Source organism: Ahaetulla prasina, chromosome 16 (genome assembly GCF_028640845.1).
Source record: "Ahaetulla prasina isolate Xishuangbanna chromosome 16, ASM2864084v1, whole genome shotgun sequence".
Taxonomy (NCBI): Eukaryota; Metazoa; Chordata; class Lepidosauria; order Squamata; family Colubridae; genus Ahaetulla; species Ahaetulla prasina.
The window spans coordinates 9,731,494-9,747,243 of NC_080554.1; the positions used below are offsets into that span (position 1 = coordinate 9,731,494).

A 15,750-nucleotide genomic window follows, 5' to 3' on the forward strand; every position below is an offset into this window, starting at 1 on the left:
GCAAGGCGCCCCTCATGAGTGACATCGAGTTGACCACCACAGCGCCCACCCAGTCACATGACCACCTAGCCACACTCACCCAGCCGGTCATTAGGCAGATCATATTAGTGGTCCCTGAGATTTAAAATTATGAATTTATTGGTCCCTGAGGTCCGAAAGGTTGGTGAACCCAGGTCTACACCACATAAGGATGGTGTCTCATTTGAAGTGCCCGTTTTCAGATAAATTTCAGAGAAAGTGGGATGGGGTAGAGAAAGGCAACATAGATGATTGGAGAGTTTAATATAATCTAGTGATGAGAATGATGAATCTGGAGCCCCAGGAGGAGAAAACTAAGGATAAACACGACATAAACAAGTACATGATAGGGTGTTTCCAACCAGAAGATGAAGACCCAGTAGAATAGAATAGAATAGAATAGAATAGAATAGAATAGAATAGAATAGAATAGAATAGAATAGAATAGAATAGAATTCTTTATTGGCCAAGTGTGATTGGACACACAAAGATTTTGTCTTTGGTGCATACGCTCTCAATGCACATAAAAGAAAAGATACCTTCATCAAGGTACAACATTTAGCACACAAATGATGGTCATAGGGTACAATTTAACACTTAATGATACAATACTTAATGATAATCATAGGGTACAAATAAGCAATCAGGAACAATCAATATCAATATAAATCATAAGGATTACTAGCAACAAAGTTACAGTCATACAGTCATAAGTGGAAAGAGATGGGTGATGGGAACGATGAGAAGATCAATAGTAGTGCAGATTTAGTAAATGGTTTGACAGTGTTGAGGAAATTATTTGTTTAGCAGAGTGATGGCGTTTGGGAAGAAACTGTTCTTGTGTCTAGTTGTTCTGGTGTGCAGTGCTCTATAGCGTCGTTTTGAGGGTAGGAGTTGAAACAGTTTATGTCCAGGATGTGAGGGATTTTTAAATATTTTCACGACCCTCTTAAGGTTGTAAGAACACCTTACAACCTCTTAAGGTTGTAAGAACAACTCAGTAGTAGCATTCATCATCTAGAACAGGGATGTCAAACTCAATTTCATCAGGGTTGTGTTTGACCTCGGTGGGGGGACATGGCCAGGGGGCGTGGCCAGCTTGACGTCACTCATCAAGGCTCTGTTTTTGGCCGCGACGGCCTCCGGCAGCCCTCTGACAGAGAAAATGGAGCTCAGGGAGGCCGTGTGTAGCCCACCCGGACTCCATTTTCACTGGCAGAGGGCTGCAGGAAGCTGTTGCAACCAAAAATAGTGCCCTTGTGGCTTCCCCAAGCTCCGTTTTCGCTGGCAGAGGCACTGCAGCAGTGGTGGGTTGCCCCTGGTTTGGACCGGTTCGCAAGAACCGGTAGTAAAAACCGGCAGGAAGCTCTGCCCCCCGCCCTGGATGTCATCATAGGCAATTGGCACATGCAAGCATGCGCGCGCGATCCCGTTGCGAACCGATAGTAAAGACAAGTAGAACCCATCCCTGCACTGCAGGCCAGTGTTTTGCTGTTTTCAGGGCGAGCCCACGGGCCAAATCTAAGCATCCTGTGGGCCAGATCTGGCCCCTGGGCCTTGAGTTTGACACCCCTGATCTAGAGAAATGGTGGATTCGTTTTTCACCACATACGTTCAAGCTGGAGAGCTACAATTTGGATTAATTTGAATTCTTGCACTGAATGGTGGGTTGGATTTAATAGTCCTTTGGTCGCTTTCCAATTCGAGCGTTATGCATGATCGAAGATCTTGAACCTTTGGGTAGATGTAATCAGATACAGCAAAGAGATGCAAGAGATGGCGGGTGTATCATGGTTGCCTGCCAGCCCGGATGAGTCGAAGCAAACCTTACTTACCGGTGATCCTCGGCTGCCTCTTGCACCCCGTAGCCCCTGTTTTCCTTGTGGACCCTTAGAAGGGAGAAATAAAAGAAGGAACAATATGGAGATAGCAATAGCACTTAGACTTATACAGTATACCACTTTACAGTGCGTTACAGCCCTCTCTAAGCACTGATAGATAGATAGATAGATAGATAGATAGATAGATAGATAGATAGATAGATAGATAGATAGATAGACAGACAGACAGACGGATGGACAGACAGACAGACAGACAGACAGACAGACAGACAGACAGCAATATTCCTTAGATTTAAATACCGCTTCACAGTGCTTTGCAGCCCTCTCTAAGCAGTTTACAGAATCACCCTCTTGCCCCCAACAATTTGGGTCCTCATTTTATCCATCTCTGAAGGCTGAGTCAACCTTCAGCCGGTCAGGATCGAACTGATGGCAGTGGGCAGAATTAGGTTGCAATACTGCATTCTAACTACTGCGCCACTATAGATAGATAGATAGATAGATAGATAGATAGATAGATAGATAGATAGATAGATAGATAGACAGACAGACAGACAGACAGACAGACAGACAGACAGACACAGACAGACAGACAGACAGACAGATATTGGACATAGAGGTAGAGATAGAGATAGAGAGAGAGAGAGAGAGAGAGAGAGAGAGAGAGACAGACAGACAGCAATAGTCCTTAGATTTATATACTGCTTCACAATATTTTGCAGCCCCCTCTAAGCAGTTCACAGAGTCAGCCTCTTGCCACCAACAATCTGGGTCCTCATTTTACCCACACCTCGGAAGGATGGAAGCTGAGTCAACCTTGAGCCTGGTGAGATTCGAACTGCTAAATTGCAGGCAGCCGGCAGTCAGCAGAAGTAGCCTGCGGTACTGCACTCTAACCACTGCACCACTGAGGCTCTTTTCAATAGGCATATCTCCCCATTTAGGCAGAGCTGATCTAAGTTTTTCAACTTTTCCAGTGCTTAATTAGTCCTGTCCTGTCTCCACATTTGTTGGTGGTGAGTTTTGGGGTACTCTTGTCTTCAATGTATGATAAAATATTGGGAGGAAAAGGATAACTGCAGAATATCCCACTTTTCCTAGATGTGTGGAACAAGCAAATTTGGGAACGATCTTGATAAAATGAAAGTGGAATTCTTCTTCGTCTCTTACTGTCCTTCCTTGGAATCTTCCATGGCTTTATCATCCAGGTAGTCCTTCATCTATTGAGGTTCTTCAAAATGGACTTGCCCAGAACAAATTGGACAAATTTGTCCAATTTCAGATCTTTCACGACCAAGGTAGAAAACCCAGCTAGCCTTTGAATCACCCACTCAAAGCCCAGAAGATTGAATGTTCCTCCATAGGAGAAATAAATAGGTACCATAATTTTCGGAGTATAAGATGCACTTTCCCCGCCCCAAAAGAGGGTGGAAATGTTGGTGCGTCTTGTACACTGAATACAGCCATTTTTGGCCTTCCAAAACCCCGCCCTGCATGTCCCATTTTTGCCAAAAACAGGCCTGTTTTTCGCAAAAATTGGATGTGGAGAGGGTTTGGGAGGCCTGCAGAATGCTCCTGGGGGCTGGGGAGGGCAAAATCAGGATGCCTGGGGGGGGGTTGGGAGGCCAACTGGGAGCTGAGAAAGATTGGAGCCAGGGCATGTTTTAGTCTGCAGTTTCTGACTCTGTGCAGAGAAAGAGAAACTGAAACCAAGTACTGTGTGTTAAGCACTGAGCTGTGAAGCTGTGTGTGTAAACTTGTCTGCTGATCTGAGCTGAAATGAAACTGTGAATCTGCTGTTGGTGTTGTAAACTTTCTGCATGTATTACTGTGTACATAAAGAAGTTAATGAATCCTGCTGAATCAGTTTATCTGTGCGTGCTTCTGGATTTGATTTTTGCAAGAAACTCTGACAATGAGCATCTCTCCAACTCAATCTGATCTGTTGCGAGAAAGCCACCAAGCCATGTCTGCTTTCCAAAACATACCGGACTGCCTTTGGATCCTTTCAGGCCTGAGGTTCCTGGGGGTCCTGGATGTCCCTGGAAAACAAAAATGGAAAGAACCAAAACTACATCCTTGGAAATACCATTAGGAAAATATTAGAATGTGCAGAAATGAACAGACTAACCTTACCGATTAAGGAGAAAGATTATCTGATAGGGGAAGTATTTTATCAATGGTGAGAGAATAAAAAAAGGGATTTTGAAATGAAAGACCGAGTAATAATAGAAAATATATTAAGATAGAGATTTAAATAAGATGAAAATTATTAACAATTTTCGTGTGTATATATATGAGTATGTGTGTGTGTGTGTGTGTGTGTGTGTGTGTGTGTGTGTAGGTCTTTGGTTATTCGGGTTTTCTCCCGCGTAAAATTGGAAGTGTCTTGGCGACGTTTCGACGAAGTCTCATTCGTCATCTTCAGGCTTCAGCTTCGTGCTTCTGGGAACAATGAAGCACGCTGGATGACTATATATATATATATATATATATATATATATATATATATATATATATATATATATATATATATACACACACACACACACACACACACACACACACACACACTTTATTGAACTTTTTTACATTAAAAGCATAGAAAAAAAGGAAAAAGAAAAGCTTATATCATTTAACAGCTATTTGTGGTGTTTTTCATCTAACAATAATCCGTGCAATAACGACAAACATTAAATTATACATATTTGTGTTCTTATTTTATCTATTGATTATACTTAGTAACTAAATATTCCTATCGCCTTTCCATCCATATTAACAATTTTCATCTTATTTAAATCTCTATCTTAATATATTTTCTATTATTCCTTGGTACACGTATGATGAGAATAATGATGTTTAATGTTAATATGGTAATATTACTAGAAGAAATTAAGATGAAGAGCTTTATAATATTTAATTGCTTAATATATTATAATTTTAAGTTTAGAGAAACAATATCAAAGGAAGTGTCAAGGATATTGTAAATTAGAGGTCTCCAACCTTGGTCCCTTTAAAACTTGTGGACTTTAACTCCCAGAGTCCCTCAGCCAGCAAAGCTGGCTGAGGAACTCTGGGAGTTGAAGTCCACAAGTCTTAAAAGGACCAAGGTTGGAGACCCCTGTTGTAAATGATGAAGGATGTTGCACAGAGATATTTGTACTCAGACGACACACTGGTTAAGGAAAGAATATTATAATATATATATATATAAAATATATAAAATAAAATATAAATATCTTCCATAGGACACCAAGACTGCACAACAAAGGACAGAAGGAATCACTTAGAACGGATGTGTGTATCTCTGTGTGTTTGTGTGTCCAGTGGTGGGATTCAAAATTTTTACTACCCGTTCTGTGGGCGTGGCTTGGTGGGTGTGACAGGGAAGGATACTGTAAAATCTCCATTCCCTCCCCATTCCAGGGGAAGGTTACTGCAAAATCCCCATTTCTTCCCGATCAGCTGGGACTCGGGAGGCAGAGAATAGCTACCAGTTTGGGCGAACTGGTCCAAACAGGCAGCCTACCACCTCTGATCAGAACAGTTTTCAGAATTGCATTTCTCCTCCCAAGGAAAGAAAAGAGAACGTCAAGGACAAGGCAAGAAGAAATGTGGATTCTGAAGTCCCTCCTTGGATGGAGTTGGGACCTCCACTGGAGGAGACTCTTGAGAAGAATAAACGGAGTAAATGCAACAACCGCACTGGCTTTCTTACAGGTAAACCTTGCTGCCCAGATTTTCCTCGTTCGCCGTCAACTCCTTCTCGGCCCTAGAGGAAAACCAGAGAGAAAGAGAAAATTCAAATGAATTATTCATCCAACTACGTTTGGTCCAGAAGGAAAAGTTCTCCTTGCCCTGTTATTTCCCCCCCAGAGCTCAAAGACTACAGGATCTCCTTCTCACACACACAGACCTCTGCTAGAAATAAATTTCGGCATTCAGATTTCTCCTCTCCTCTCATATTGAGGCAGGACAAGGGATGTTAGCATCCTTGTGCCCCTGCTAAAAAAGACCTCTGAGAAAAGTTACATTCAGAAGACCGCCTTATGTGCCATTTTGAAAAGAAAGCTGCGTGTGTAAACTTGTCTGCTGATCCGAGCTGAAATGAAACTGTGAATCTGCTGTGGGTATTGTAAACATACTTCATGCATTATTGTGTGTAGAAAGAAGTTAATGAATCCTGCTGAATCAGTTTATCTGTGCATGCTTCTGGATTTGATTATTGAAAAGAAACGGCGTCGTATTGTTACAAGTCTACCCTGGATAAAATGTGTTAAAGGACAAAAGCAGGATGACTTTGTCTTCTTCTTTTTTTAAAAAAAGAAAGTTCTTTTTGTAATTTAGATTAGCATCCGTGTAAATGATCAGAAGGATGAAAACTTGCAAACGTGATGAGATGTCATATAAAGAAGCCATCCTGGATAAAGGAGAATTCTGCATCATTTAACTCAAAAGTGTTCATTCTGGGATTCAACTCCCAGAATTCCCCAGCCAGCATGCTGGCTAAGGAACTCTGGGAGTTGAAGTCCACCTACTGAAGTGTGGCTGAGGTTGAGAAATACTGATCTAACTGTGCTTCCATAAGAAAAGCTCAAGATCTTCACTTTGTATGATGGCTGACCCAAAGCAACAGTGGCTCCTTCTTTGTTTGATCTCTCTGCTGCTGAGTCAGGGCTCCTGGGGGTTCAGCAGGATTCGGATGATCCTTGGGTGATCAGGTGATCGCTAGGGTGGCGAACCCCCAAATGCTAACCCCCCTAGCTGCCCACTCCCGCTCCGCCCCACTCACCCTGCCCTGCCCCTCCCAGGAGTCTCCACGTGGCCCATTCATCATTCCAGGTAAGTGCCGGGCTGTGCGGAGGGTCTGGGTGGGCCTGGGAGGGCAAAAAATGGAGGTTCCAGAAGTCCAGAAACAGGCCTGTTTCCAGTCTCCGGAAGGCCTCCAGATGTCAGGGGAAGTAGTTTTTGCCTTCCCGGAGGCTCAAGGAAAGCCTTTGGAGCCTGGGGAGGGCAAAAACTCCCACCCCTGCCGACACACCCGCCAAGCAATGGGGCAGTGAACCCGTTGCTAAAGGATCTGAAGCCCACTCCTATGCTGAGTTATATCCAAATTATTTTTCCCCCCCAAACAGGCATGTTGGATTAAAATCCCCATCATCCCCAGCGATCACGGTTGAATGGAGACGATGGGCCCTGTAGACCACGCGGGACTGACATCTTGTCGGAACAAGTAGAGACGGCTTAGGGTTGGAAGGAGAGAAGATGGCGGAGAGAAGAAAGTACTGTTCCCAAGATGGTTAATTTCCTAACCAGGTATTTGGAGAAGGACTCACAGGATAACCAGGGTCTCCGGACTCCCCGCGATCTCCCCTGTTGCCAGTGGGACCCTAAAAAAAAAGAGAGGGTGAGAAAAACACAAAAACTACACGAGATACATCCTGGCATTCCAAATCCTTGCATCATGTTTTAAAGTTATGGGGAGGATAAAGCTATCCGCAGAAGCAAGGCCTTTTGGGGGATGGCCTCCAGTTAGTGAAGTATCTCTCAAGAGAGGTCCGGCGAGCTCCATCCCTTCTCTTCTTCCCAAGGGGAGAGGTCCATCTGACCACCACCTATTAGCCTTTCCATCAGCTGCATGTACTGGCCCACCGTTAGCCACAAGACTTGAGTCGGCCTTCAGAAGACCTTGATTGATCAATAGCCCTGGACAGAACAAGTAGCTTACTCTCTCTCCGGGTGGTCCAGGGGGTCCCTCTTTTTTCCCATCATCACCTTGTTCTCCCTGAAAACACAAAAACAGAGTCAGCATCTTGCCCCCCAACATTCTGGGTCCTCATTTGATCCACCTCGGAAGGATGGAAGGCTGAGTCAACCTTGAGCCGGTGAGAATCGAACTGCTGGGAGTGGGCAGAGTTAGCCTGAAATACTGCATTCTACCACACTGCGTCACCACAGCTCCTATTGCAACATTCGATCCGCTACAGCAATAACAATAGACTTATATACTGCTTCACAGTGCTTCACAGCCCTCTCTAAGCGGTTTGCAGAGTCAGCATCTTGCCCCCACAACAATCTGGGTCCTCATTTGACCCACCTCGGAAGGACTGAAGGCTGAGTCAACATTGAGCCGGTAAGAATCGAACTGCTGGCAGTGGGTAGAGTTAGCTTAAAATCCTGCATTCTACCCACTGCACCACTATGGCTCTAAATCTAACTGTGAGTGAGTGTTCACATGCTCCGTGCTTCAAAGTCAAAGACAATGAACACACCAATAGGTAAGGAGAATTTAAGCTTTAAGAATAACTTTAGCAGGCTGATAGTAAGAGAAATATGAAGCATAGCATATCAAACAAAAGTTCAGGAGGATTTTCAGCCAACACAACATATGTGCACACTTCAAACCCAAGAATACAGTAGCGCAGAAGCTTATCCTCCCCAAGGATAAAACATCCAGACACAAACTGAGCAACGTGGTATATACAGTACAGAGCAGGGAGCCGTGTGCAGATCTGTACATTGGGGAAACAAAACAACCACTTCACAAACGCATGACGCAACCTAGGAGAACAAACTCATCAGGACTAGATTCAGCAATCCAGCTGCATTTAAAAGACAAAGGCCATTCGTTTGAAGACAGCAGAGTCCATACTTTGGACAGGGAAGACCGCTGGTTTGAAAGAGGGGTCAAAGAGGCCATCTATGTCAAGACTGAACAGCCCCCTCTACAGAGTGGGAGGGATACCGCATCATCTTATCTCAAATCTACAACACAGTCCTTTCAACAGTTCCAAGAAGGCTCCACACCCACTTGTACCACTCAGGTGACCCTGAGGTCACAGATAAACCTCCATGTGGCCTCAACGACTCTCTAAAAAGGATGCAAATGACCAGCTGTCTGCAAGGAGTATAAATCCTTCCATTCCCCACCACCGTCCAGTTAGAGCTGAAGAAGCTTCTTGGATGAGAAGTGAAGCGTCTTTCCCCCCAAAAAAAACAACAACCAAGAAAGTCCAGTTGTCTCTTGAATTGGGGATTGAGGACCTGTCTACTGCACGAGTCAAAAAGAGGGCTGTGAAAATATTTACAGACCCCTCAGATCTTGGACATAAAACTGTTTCAACTCCTACCCTCAAAACGATGCTATAGAGCACTGCACACCAGAGCAATTAGACACAAGGACAGTTTTTTCCCGAAGGCCATCACTCTGCTAAACAAATAATTCCCTCAACACTGTCAAACTATTTACTAAATCTGCACTACTATTAATCTTCTCATTGTTCCCATCACTCATCTCCTCCCACTTACGACTGTAACTTTGCTGCTTGTATCCTTACGATTTATACTGATATTGGTTGATTGCTTAAATTGTAGCCTATGACTATCATTAAGTGTTGTATCATTAAGTGTTAAATTTGTACCCTATATCATTGTGTTGTAAGTGTTGTACCTTGATTAAGGTATCTTTTCCTTTATGTACACTGAGAGCATATGCACCAAGACAAATTCCTTGTGTGTCCAATCACACTTGACCAATACAATTCTATTCTATTCTATTCTATTCTATTCTAGTCTAGTCTAGTCTAGTCTAGTCTAGTCTAGTCTAGTCTAGTCTAGTCTAGTCTAGTCTATGACTATCACTAAGTGTTGTACCTTATAATTCTTGACCAAAGTATCTTTTCTTTTTACGTACACTGAGAGCTTATGCACCAAAGACAAATTCCATGTGTGTCCAAACACACTTGGGCAATAAAAAATTCTATTCTATTCTATTCTAAAAAAAACACCTTTGGGATACCAAGCAAAAGTTATCCCTTCAGCTGCTGGGAGCTCCCTTTGACAACAACAGAGATACTCCAAAGGCAGAATCTTATTATGGCAAATGCTTCCCCTCCTACTACAACCAGTAACCGCCTAGAGTGCTCCATGGGTAGTCCACAACTTTGAGCCATCTGCTTAGTGACCGTTCAAAGCTACAATGGCAAAGTCCTCTCATTTACGATCGTTGCAAAAACCTGCACGGTCATGTGATCAAAATCCTTGGGAACTGGCTTGCATTTACGACGGTTGCAGGGATCAGGGGCTCCGCATTTGCGACCTTCTCCGATCACCTAAGCAACCGCCCTTTTGTGCCAATTGTGGTCCGATGTCGAGGACTACCTGCATTCAGAACCGGGAGCAGAGCTCGCTCGGGTGATAAAATAAGAGGCCGTAATCTCGCCAACAATGGTGTCTCTTAAAGGCCTCAAAACAAGGAGTGTTGCTGTCACTCGTACAGCTCAATCCGCATAGCCAGCTGGAGTAAAAGGACACTTCTGGTCAGAGTCCAAAAAGAATTTAAAAACCGTAAAGCCATGCTCCAAAATATATAAGGGAGAGGGAGGGAAAACCACATCCAACTGCAAAACTCAATGTAGCAGCTGTTTGCGAGCTCATGAACTCCAGCTGAACAATTGCAGGTTGGCATTTTGAATAACAGTGTATTGTCAGGGTAGATCTTTTACAGAGGAGAAACATGGAAAAGGCCATAAAAAAATATTAACACACACATTGGTAACTATGGTACTAATGTAACAGAACAGTTTTGGCTAAAATTCTCTTTATATTGAGAGAATTGGGAAGTTGAGAAATTTTTATTGGCCAAGTGTGATTGGACACACAAGGAATTCGTCTTTGGTGCATATGCTCTCAGTGTACATAAAAGAAAAGATACCTTCATCAAGAATCATAAGGTACAACACTTAGTGATAGTCATAGGGTACAAATAAGCAATCAGGAAACAATAAATATCAATATAAATCCTAAGGATACCCAATGGTGGCCATGGCCTCTGTGGCTCAGACTGGTAAGACAATCTGTTATTAACAGCAGCTGCTTGCAATTACTGCAGGTTCAAGTCCCACCAGGCCCAAGGTTGACTCAGCCTTCCATCCTTTATAAGGTTGGTAAAATGAGGACCCAGATTGTTGGGAGGGCAATAAGTTGACTTTGTATATAATATACAAATGGATGAAGACTATTGCTTAGCATAGTGTAAGCCGCCCTGAGTCTTCGGAGAAGGGCGGGATATAAATGCAAATAAAAAAAATGCATATGCAAAAAGAATAGGTCATTAATTACACAGTTTCAACCACCTCTTGACTTTTTTGACTCCCTTACAGATGTCCCTGCTCCTATAGAATAGAATAGAATAGAATAGAATAGAATAGAATAGAATACAATACAATACAATACAATACAATACAATAGAATACAATAGAATACAATAGAATACAATAAAATAGAATTTTTTGTTGACCAAGTGTGATTGGACACACAAGGAATTTGTCTTTGGTGCATCTGCTCGCAGTGTACATAAAAGAAAAGATACCTTCATCAAGAATCATAAGGTAAAACACTTAATGATAGTCATAGGGTACAAGTAAGCAATCAGGAAACAATCAATATCAGTATAAATCGTAAGGATACAAGCAGCAAAGTTACAGTCATAAGAGGAAGGAGATGGGTGATGGGAACGATGAGAAGATTAATAGTAGTGCAGATTTAGTCAATAGTTTAACAGTGTTGAAGGAATTATTTGTTTAGCAGAGTTATGGTGTTCGGGAAGAAACTGTTCCTGTATCTAGTTGTTCTGGTGTGCAGTGCTCTATAGCGTCCTTTTGAGGGTAGGAGTTGAAATAGTTTATGTCCAGGATGTGAGGATGTAGATATTTTTACAGCTCTTTTTTTGACTCATGCAGTATACAGGTCCTCAACAGCATATTTACAGTTATAAACCATCTTTATCTTTCATTCATACGTAGCTATAATTTGTCTGCATCTAATTTCTACCGCTTATCTCTAACCACTCATAAAATTTATTCCATATCGAGTAATATTCTATGTCATCTTTGTTTATGAATTAAAAAAAACCCTGCAGGTTGGCAAGGGGAAAAAAATGTGCTGAAGATGTTGTTTTTTTATTTTAAGGAAAACTAATAAAGTTAAAATCCTGCACACTTCCTTTGCGAGGAAATTCACCCAAGACAAGCCAGTTCTGAAAACGATGAAATTCCTGCGTTGCTATTGAGACGGATAACAATGGAATAGCAGGCAGGGTTTCTAAAACTGCATTAAAAATTGTTATTCTGTTCCTCGCTCTCGCCTGGACCACTTAATTCTTCCTGTGGTTTCTTCCTCAATCAACTTTTCAAAAATGAGGCTTCGGTGAATTTGTAACGGCTTAAGTGTATCCCTGAAAATTGTATGGTAAAATGGGCACAAAATTTTCAACAACCTATAATGTTAGAAACATGGGAAAAAATTTGGGTGAGGAATGTTAAATTCACGCAAGCACAAAATTTAAGAGAAAATTTTTATAAAATGTTTTATAGATGGCATTTAGATCCTAAAAAACTGTCATGTATGTATCCAAATGTGAAAGCAAAATGTTGGAGATGTGATTGTGAGGATGCTACCTATTATCATATATGGTGGACTTGCAAAAAAGTTAAAGCCTTTTGGATTAAAATATGGTGGATTATGCAGAACATTTTGAAAAAGAAGATCAAGTTTGTTCCACAGTTCTTTTTATTAGGAATAATCTCAGATTGCACTGTTATAGAGACAAAACTGATTCTGAATTTAATAACTGCTGCAAGACTATTGATTGCACAATATTGGAAGAAAGAAGACTTACCTACAATTGGAGAATGGATTAGTAAAGTATCAAATTTAGCAGAAATGGCAAAAATTTCTGCCTACTTGAAAGACTGTACACAAGAAAAATATATTTTGGAATGGAGGAAGTGGATTGATTATATTCAAAATAAGTATCAGATTAAAAAATATCAATTAGTTTTTGAGTGAAGTTAGGAATTGCTATGTATTAGTTTAAGAAAGAAGGGAATTGATAGTGTGATGGTGTGAAATGGAATATGTTTTATGTTATATTTTAGATTATGTTTGTTAGTTACAATACCCTGTATTCTGTTCTGGGAAGTCTCGGGGAATGAGGTGAAGGGAAAGACTATAATTTGATTGGTTGCCATTGTACAGGAATAATGGTAGAATTAAACAAGTTGGAATGGTGTAATGTCGGGACTGCTCGGCAAACACTCCCGAAGGGAAAGGGTAAGGAAAGAGGAGTAAAGAAGGAAGAAAGTAGGTAGGCAGGTGGGTAGGGAGGAAAGAAGGAGGAGAAGAAAGGATAGGGGAGGAGAAGAAGGAGAAGATAGAGGGTTAGAAAGGATGGTAGTGAGAAGTGGGAAAGAGGAGGGGAAGTAGGAAAGCGAGGAGAAGGTGGTGGGGAAAGTTTAAGAAGGATGAGAAGGGAAGAAAGGATTAAAGGGGGGAGTGGTAGTCGAGCAGCCCTGATTGAGTATAATTTGAGTATAGGACTGATCGTTGGATAAGTGATTGTATTGTACACTGGTCAAATTGTGGGAATTATTATGGAAAATAAAAAAAATTTGCTCTAAAAAAAAAAAGTGTATCCCTGAAAGAGCCAGGAATAATAATAATAATAATAATAATAATAATAATAATAATAATAATAATAATAATAATAATAATAATAATAATAATAATAATAATAACGGAATAACAGAGTTGGAAGGGACCTTGTGGGTCATCTAGTCCAACCCCCTCCTGCCCAAGAGCTGTGTGTGTCTGAAGAAGCTAAGTGTAGAAGGAAGGATTGAAATGATCTCAGCACAAAATTATTTAGGATAAAACTTGATTAAATAAGGTAATGAGAAAAATAGAATAAGAGATGGAGTATTAAGGATTGAAAGTTGATATTATTTGTTAGCAAGTGTGACAGAATTATAAATCTGGTGGATCATATAAGACATTATTTTGAAGAAGAATAAGGACTAAATTGACTTTAAATCCAATATTGGTAGTTGGACTTTTGTTACCGATATATTGGAAGATGTCACACTGTTTATATTTGAAGACTGGACTAATTTTAATGGACTTAATGGATTTGAAGATTGGATTTTAATGGACTTAAGAAAGAAAACAGAAACTTTAATGTACTCAAAGAATCTACAAAAAAGATATACACTGGAATGAAAAATTGGATCGACTACATTTAAGCCAAATTTTAGATTGAAGTGTTAAATAGTTTTAAGAGTTTAAGGGCCTCTGGTGGCTCAACAGACTAATGCAGTTTGTTATTAACAGCAGCTGCTTGCAATTACTGCAGGTTCAAGCCCCACCAGGCCCAAGGTTGACTCAGCCTTCCATCCTTTATAAGGTAGGTAAAATGAGGACCCAGATTGTTGGGGGCAATAAGTTGACTTTGTATATAATATACAAATGGATGAAGACTATTGCTTGACATAGTGTAAGCCGCCCTGAGTCTTCGGAGAAGGGCGGGATATAAATGCAAATTTAAAAAAAAAAGAGTGATTGTAAGAATTGTATCGTATTAATGTACTTGTTTATAAGGGAAAGGGAAGTTAAGGTTTTAAAGGGAGAGGAGAGATTATGGATTATGGTTTATTGGTGTAATTTAGGTTATGATTGATAGATGCAATAACCTGTATTCTGCTCTGGGAATTCCTGGGGGTGGGGTGGGGGAAGGGTGGGAGGAGGGGAAAAGGGAGAGGGAGGAGGGTGGGGGGGGATGGGGGGAATTAAATGGTTAAATTTTTTGTAAAACTTTTTTAATAAAAAAAAAGAAAGAAATTACAGCACAGATTCTGTATCAGTTCCTGCTGGCTCAAAAAATAAATTATTATTATTATTTTTAAACAAAAAAAAGTTAATGGGGAAAAAGAAACACTCCAGATCAGGAACCTGCAAATAAGTGTGAATGGAAAAGGAGAAGGCGAGGACAGATCCCTTCCTAACTTCCCGTCGTCTCTCATTTTTCAGCTGGGCTTCCCTTTCCTTGGCAAGGGACTACTGAAAGCGCTGCAAATAGATTGATCCAAGAAGAATCGTCCACTTGGATACGCCACCAACGTGCCAGCGTTGGGAAGAATCAGCCGGCCAAGAACAGACCGGCCTTCGAGGACACTAAAGTTTTTAATCCCTTGACATTTCAACTCATCGAGTTCCTTTTTTGTGTCTTCGTGAAGTCGCTCCTTGGTTCTTTTCCAAAAAGGGTGTGTAGGACATTCTTCTCATAGGGAACCTCCAGGAACGGTTGGTACTACAAATACAAATCAGTTGACAGCGCTCCCATCCCAAGAATGACCAGGTATGACCCTGCTTAGCTTCCCAGACCAGAAAAAGGACCTCTGCCTTCTTCTTGTGCCCATCCTATTTTAATCAACAGCCGCACGAAAAAGTTGCTGCTGAGTTTTGTCCAAACTTTTGTCCTTAGGTTTTGAAGCCATGATGTTCTTCTTCTGCCTGGACCTGGATCTGGGAGGATTAGGTGAAGCATGCCGTGTTTTTTTCGGGTGTAGCATCCCACATCTGAAATATCCTAACTTTCGCTTTGTAATGGTTTTGATGATTTCCCTTGGCTTTTTTGTGATTGAGAGGATGATCCAGCCGTGACGGTTATAGAGATATTATGTTATAGTTTAGGATAAAGAGAGATCCCACCCAAAACCAAGGAGAACATTCCAGACACTGAGAAATGAACAATTAAATTAGTGGAACTCATGTATTTATGGAGGAGGAGGAAGAGGAGGAGGAGGAGGAGGAGGAGGAGGAGGAGGAGGATGACTGTGGGGTCCTTGGTGCTCTCTGAGCTTGGTTGTTTTCTTACAGATGTTTCATGACCGAAACTAGGTAACATCATCAGTGCTAGAAGAGAGTAGGGTTACAGAAAGTAGGAGGAGGAGGAGGAGGAGGAGGAGGAGGAGGAGGAGGAGGAGGAGGAGGAGGAGGAGGAGGCGGAGGCGGAGGAGGACAATGACTGTGGGGTTCTTGGTACTCTCTGAGCTTG

At 41.6% G+C, this 15,750-nt stretch overlaps 1 protein-coding gene across 1 annotated transcript in view; it reads right to left on the minus strand.

The window, feature by feature from the left end:
* Positions 1 to 15,750, minus strand: part of LOC131186096 (collagen alpha-1(XXVII) chain-like) — a 238,539-nt gene that overhangs the window by 26,639 nt on the left and 196,150 nt on the right. The window contains exons 42-46 of the mRNA XM_058159356.1: positions 7,588 to 7,644; positions 7,196 to 7,249; positions 5,578 to 5,631; positions 3,848 to 3,901; positions 1,854 to 1,907 (exon numbers count right to left, since the gene is read on the minus strand). Of these exons, the coding sequence (XP_058015339.1) occupies positions 1,854 to 1,907; positions 3,848 to 3,901; positions 5,578 to 5,631; positions 7,196 to 7,249; positions 7,588 to 7,644 (273 nt within the window). The remainder of the gene's footprint in view (positions 1 to 1,853; positions 1,908 to 3,847; positions 3,902 to 5,577; positions 5,632 to 7,195; positions 7,250 to 7,587; positions 7,645 to 15,750) is intronic.